Raw genomic sequence first — 5,871 nt, 5'->3', positions numbered from 1 at the left:
GAATGCCACAGAGTCCTCCTATGCAGGGTGTTCCGCCAGGCTTTCTCGGACCGCAGAACCAGACTGGTATGCCTATGCAAGGACAGCAGGGTGGTCCACCTCTCACACCACCGGGTCTCGGTGGATCTTACAATGCCCCAGGAGTTCAAGGACATATGGTGAATATGCCGAGAGAGAATCATTGTCCTCCGGGGCCACAATACCAGCAGATTCCTGGTGAACGGCAGCCGAATATGAATTACGAGCCTATTCAGAACCCAGCTGATTTCTATGACAATTACTATTCTCATCAAGCCGTACATAACTTCCAGCCAGCTAATAATTCTGGTGGTAAGGACGTTTAAAGATTATTGTTCCTTGATATGGCGCTTTGCAGTTGTGTGATATTAAAACATCACGGCTCCAAAGCTGACCAGCTGAAAGAATTTTGGTTAGAAAGCCAAACCTCCTGGAACGTCTTCAGTGTATAGGCTTTTTCAGCTGATGCTTTCCAGTCGTGTAATATAAGTCACATTAGTTTTGCTTGATTGTGTTTTATGTTTTATCTCCTCTGCTGTAAAAGCTTGTATAGGTTAGCTGCTCACTGGTTTTTTTGTACTGCAGATGGAACATGGCATGGAGAATTTACGGATCACCAGGCTCACCTCATGGCTCAAGAGTCGCATCAAGGTGGAAGCGAGTCAGACTGCATGAGTGGCCATATGGGCCATAAACCTGGCATTAATGTACCGGATTTTCTTCCAGCGATGCAGAAGGCCCTTTATGTAAGACTTAGTCAAAAGCATCAAAGAGATGGAGACTCTGTCAGCAGCCAGGGTCAGAGGGCAATGAGCAAAGATGAAGGTAAAGATAATTTTGGTAGAGTTCTAAACATACTTATTGACCTTGTATTAGCCTGGAACAGATCTGTTGACTTGGATTTTCAAAACGTTAACATTCACTATTATTGTGAATGTGCAAGTACCAACTCAAATAATATTTTCAGCTGAATAGACTTGCTTTCCCTCCCAGCTTGTTCCAGGATTTTAGTATACTTTAGTATACCAGGATTTTAGAATGCTTAGTTGCAGCATTCCAGTTCCAAGTAGGAAGATCTGTGGGTAATTTTTGGATGTAGTTTGTACTTTTAGAAGGTTCTGTTGTTGATAACTCAATTACTTCTTAAAACCCCTGATGGAAACAGAAAGGTTATTATTTCTAACCGCCGGTACTGCAAGTGCATCTTAATTTCTGTTTATTCAGTGGTGCCTCTTGATCTTTTCTGCATATCCTGTTTCTCTAGAAGAGTATTTTTTCCTCTGTGATATCTGAAATTCGTGGTGTTTAATCTGAGTGTCTCTTCTGTAACTTGGACAATGGAGAGCAGTATGCCTGCAGATGAGACTCAGCCACACAGAGTACATTTGTCCCTTGGTCTGCTCCCTGCTGCACCCTTTTCTGAGGCTGCTAGGTTACAAGAAATGCATCTTGTCTGACCAAAAGACAGTTGCTGTATCAAATCATTTCGAGGATATTGCCAATATAATTCTGATCAAATGATGAGGGATCTGGAAATGCAGCCCTTCAGGCTACATACAAAACCAGAGCAATCTAAAGTAATCTACTTTGAACTGAAGACTTCTCAGCAGTGCTTTCGAGTGAATGGTCCTCCCGTCTAGAAGGCTTTCGGAAAGCAGTATAGCAGAAACATGTTTCTGTTAGCTGCCTCCGACAACACGTCACTCCCTGTTGCTGAATATTTGTGTGGTACAAGAAGCATCGAGGACACATGCGTTATTGTGCATTAGATAGTGGTGATGGTGGTGGGTTTCGCCTTCATTTCTCATTTTATTGAGCCGGAATAGCCCACTAGTCTCCTTCAGTGAGTAGGCAAGTTTAGGATGTCGACCTGAGCACACAGCTGTGTTGATACGGTTTTCCAGTAAATTGCAGAAGGTAGCTGAGAATTCATCCTTTAAAATTAAATATTCTTATTTCTTCCCTTCCTGAATCTAACCTCTCCCCAAAATCTTGTGATTTGGATTGTAATAACGCAGTAAATTCCACCTTTGTAATGTATCTGTTTTTAAGACTACTGTAAGGTGCCATTTTACTTTTCGTTCTACCATCCCACAGTGAAGGTCATTTTCATCAAGACTCAGATTTTAAATGTTTTTTTTTTACTAGTACTCATAGAAATAATGGTTTGAAAGCAGGTTTTTCCCAGATTAATATTGACAGAGAGATATGTAGACAGAATGCAGCAGAGTTTGGGAGTATCTCAGCTAGCTACAGGTTTTTTTTGTGTCAGTTCTTCATTGAAATTGATTTTTGTAATTTTAGGTTACGGTTGTTATAGTACAGGGAGTGATGATTTAATATTGGGTCTTTTCAGTTTGATTTTACTGAGAAGTTACTCTTTATAGGAGTAAATGTGTTGTATTCCCTGGTGGTCGTTTGCTTGAATAATCTTTTTTTTCTTTTTAAGATGACAATGTCAACTGGTATTCCAGTAGTGAAGAGGAAGAGGGGAGCAGTGTTAAATCAATACTAAAAACCTTAAAGAAACAAAGCGAAAATTTTAGGAATCGGCAACAACATTCCGCAGAGCAGCACATGCTTGGTATTCCTACTGATCCGAGGCTGGCAAAAGAAAAAGGCGCAGGGCCCCAGGCTGCTGACCCGAGACTTCGGGCCTCCCCAAGGTCCAACCCCAGAAAGCCTTCAGAATCCGCGACCTTGGACCCACGGCTCGTACGAGATCCCAGGATGCACAAGGTCAGCGAGGGCGGTCACACCAGCTCCTCCCTTGGGGGAGCAAAGCTAGATCTACACCACGCGCACACTGGAGTTAAGGTCAAGCAAAAAGGGATGGATGATGATGAAGAGGACTCAGAAAGAGAACTGAGAGAACGAGCTTTTCTGATACCGTTGGAACCTTTGCCTGGTGTAACGTTAAGGGATCCCCGATCTCAGCTTAGGCAGTTCAGCCACATTAAAATGGATGTGACCCTGATGAAACCAAACTTTGCTAAGCATATTGTATGGGCACCCGAAGACTTGCTCCCAATACCTTTGCCTAAGCCTGACCCCGTCTCTTCAATCAATTTACCTCTTCCTCCACTCATTGCTGACCAGAGACTTAATAAACTGCGGAATTTGAAAAACGATCCCCATCCAAATGCAATGCCAGCTGACCCGCGGCTAGCTGCAAAGGCGAAAAACAACTTAACGGGCAGGAGCGGCTATTTGGATCCGTCTGCAGATTCGCATGCCAGTAGCTCAAGCAAATTAGGAGATCCTCGCTTACAAAAAAACGTCGATCCCAGACTCCACAGACTGTCGAGTGCAGATACGCATCACGGAGTCGCAAAGGATTCACACCCTCCGAAGTTCGACCCCCGCCTCGCCAGATCTGCGGCTGGCTCATCGCAGCCCTCGGAAGCTGCGACCGCTAAACCTGAGCCAGATGCTCTGCCTCCGTACGCACCCAAATTATCATCGAGCGGCGTTAGGCTGGGAACTCCAGGCTCGATACTGAGCGGTATTAGTTTGTATGATCCGAGAGATCACAGCTCATCATTGGACACAGCTCCAGCTAGTTCAGGAGAGAACGGAGAGAACCAGAAAAAAAGTATTTTGAAAAATTCTGGTAAAAATGAACCCAGTCTCCCAGAAGATGCGTCGCTGCAGAAGGCTGCCTCGACCGTGGAAAAAAATGCAGAAGGATCAGCAGAAGCTACTTCAGATAAAGCGAACAGCACCAGTAAATCTCAGGCTAAACACTCCAGCGCTGCACCCGCGGTGCATAACCTTCCTATCCAAGCTTTATCGGGATTAATCAGACCGCAGTACAGCGACCCAAGGCAGGTTAGACAGCCTGGGCAGGTGACTCAGACACAGGAGAGTGATCCGAATGGGGAATCAGATGATAAGTCGTTAAAAGATGTTTTCAAGACTTTCGATCCAACTGCTTCACCGTTTTGTTAGCAATTGATTTTAAGTCTTTTTACTGTTGTGAATATTGCAGTTTTCTGCTGTTTTGTAACTGGTTTACCTCTTTGCTTTATTTATTTTTAAATTATAATTATCAACACTTTTCAGCTGCTAATCTCAGAACCACATGCAGTTATACAGTATGCTATAGTGTTTGCAAAGCTGTGGTATTTTCTATATAATACTTTTCCAATTTCAGGGAGACTAATAATTGACATGTAGAAAACCCCCCATGTATCGTGTTAGAGCTGAGAAAAGCACTTTCATTGTAAATAAGTCATTAAGAAAGTCCGAAGACCTGTATATGTGTGAGCTGTCTCTTTCATAAACAACATTTAGATATGATTGCCACATTTGTATGATTGTATAGATACAAGCAATATTATGTACATTACTGTGAGAGACACTGTTTGACAAGGATTGTCTGACGCATCAAGCCAAACCTACTAACTGATTTAAAACCTACGTAAATGATTTAAAAGGAAAACGTTGATCCTCCTTTTCAGATCAGTTGATGTAAGACATTGACAGTTTTTATTCATGCAGTCAATATTCTTAGTGTAAAAGAGACCTATATCGCATATTGAGGATTAAAAATGTCATATCTTTTAAAAGTATTTTATTCTATGCTGTATATAGAAGAAATTGTGAAGTACATAACTAGAAGAAAGTTACTGTTAAAAGTGGAGAATACCTAAGTTGTCTAATACAAAAAAGGTTTTTATTTAATTTTTTCACGCATACACGATTCTGATTAGTGCTATAAGTTACATTGTGGTGTTCATGTATTTCAATGTATTTTTGTATTCAGCTGCTTAATTTGTATTGCTTTTTTTGTATTGATGTAACTGCAGTACTTGTATTCATGGTGTCTTTATGACATTTTTAACAAAAAAATTAAAAAGGGTACAGTTAAAGTCTGGTAATGACTGTGATGTTGACACGTTGGCAGCTAGTTCAGCGTGGGGGAAAGAGCAGTGGGGGTGTCTGCAGGAGGAGGGTGACTAAACCTGTTTTTAGTACGGTTGCTACACCGCTTTAGTGTCAGGCGGCAGTGGGTTTTTAAACTAATCTCGTACTGAGTCCAAATGGAGCGAGCTTGCTGCGCGCTTCCACGGTCAGACTGCTGATTTGGAGAGAGTCGTCGTCGTTCTCTTGCTACAATTATCGGCATCGCTATGAGAAATGTCATGCATGCTCTTTAATTTCTTGAAGCTGTTGCATGCCGAGAGCACAACTGTCCTCAAAGCCTCTCTTGTTTTGCCTTTTGGGTTGCGTTTTATATAGAGGAAATGTAGTCATACCTAGCTAGCTACATTTACAATAAAAATTTGCCGTCTGCTCAATTGCCATCTGGTTCCCGCCCACTTGGAATGTTTCTTTGCATTAAGTCTCTTCCTTGGTGACCTTTTCCTCTGTGTTTCCGTTTGCTGGCCCAAGTAATGCTTGCGACTGGGACAGTAGAGTGTTTATCGCAAATTCTGTGGGTTTGGTTTCTTGCCTGTGAGACAAACGGTAATCCAGGCAAGAAGGGCAAGTGTCTTGCATTGATGAGCAGAGCTTGGACGAACGGAGGGAAGCTGCTGATTTCTACGTGTGCAAAACATGGCAGGGGAGACATGGCCGAAGGCAGTAACGGTTTCACTTCACCTTCCTAATTTCCCGGAGTCTAAGTTGTATTAATTTTCTGATACTTTGAATCGCGCTCGCTCAAAATAATTGAAAACTAGATAACAGACATGAAACTTTGTTGTTATTTTGGAGTAATCTATTAGTCCTACATAATTACTTCTTCATGTGATGATGAGTTTCAGTGTTGAAGGTTTTCATCAAAAAACCAAGCCAGCAGAATTGGACAGCAGGGAAAAGTAGAAATAGTTTGGGAATAACACATCG

General features: G+C 42.2%; 1 protein-coding gene across 1 annotated transcript in view; it reads left to right on the top strand.

Moving 5' to 3' along the window:
* ZC3H6 (zinc finger CCCH-type containing 6) overlaps window positions 1-5,331 on the top strand; it is a 17,071-nt gene extending 11,740 nt beyond the window's left edge. The window contains exons 9-11 of the mRNA XM_009581882.1: window positions 1-330; window positions 604-843; window positions 2,468-5,331. The exon at window positions 1-330 is cut by the window's left edge and continues 185 nt beyond it. Coding sequence (XP_009580177.1) covers window positions 1-330; window positions 604-843; window positions 2,468-3,969 — 2,072 coding nt within the window. The 3' untranslated portion in view covers window positions 3,970-5,331. The remainder of the gene's footprint in view (window positions 331-603; window positions 844-2,467) is intronic.
* The last annotated feature ends 540 nt before the right edge of the window (window positions 5,332-5,871 follow it).

This window comes from Fulmarus glacialis, unplaced genomic scaffold, assembly GCF_000690835.1.
Source record: "Fulmarus glacialis isolate BGI_N327 unplaced genomic scaffold, ASM69083v1 scaffold5820, whole genome shotgun sequence".
Taxonomy (NCBI): Eukaryota; Metazoa; Chordata; class Aves; order Procellariiformes; family Procellariidae; genus Fulmarus; species Fulmarus glacialis.
This window is presented reverse-complemented; position numbering and strand designations above follow the sequence as displayed.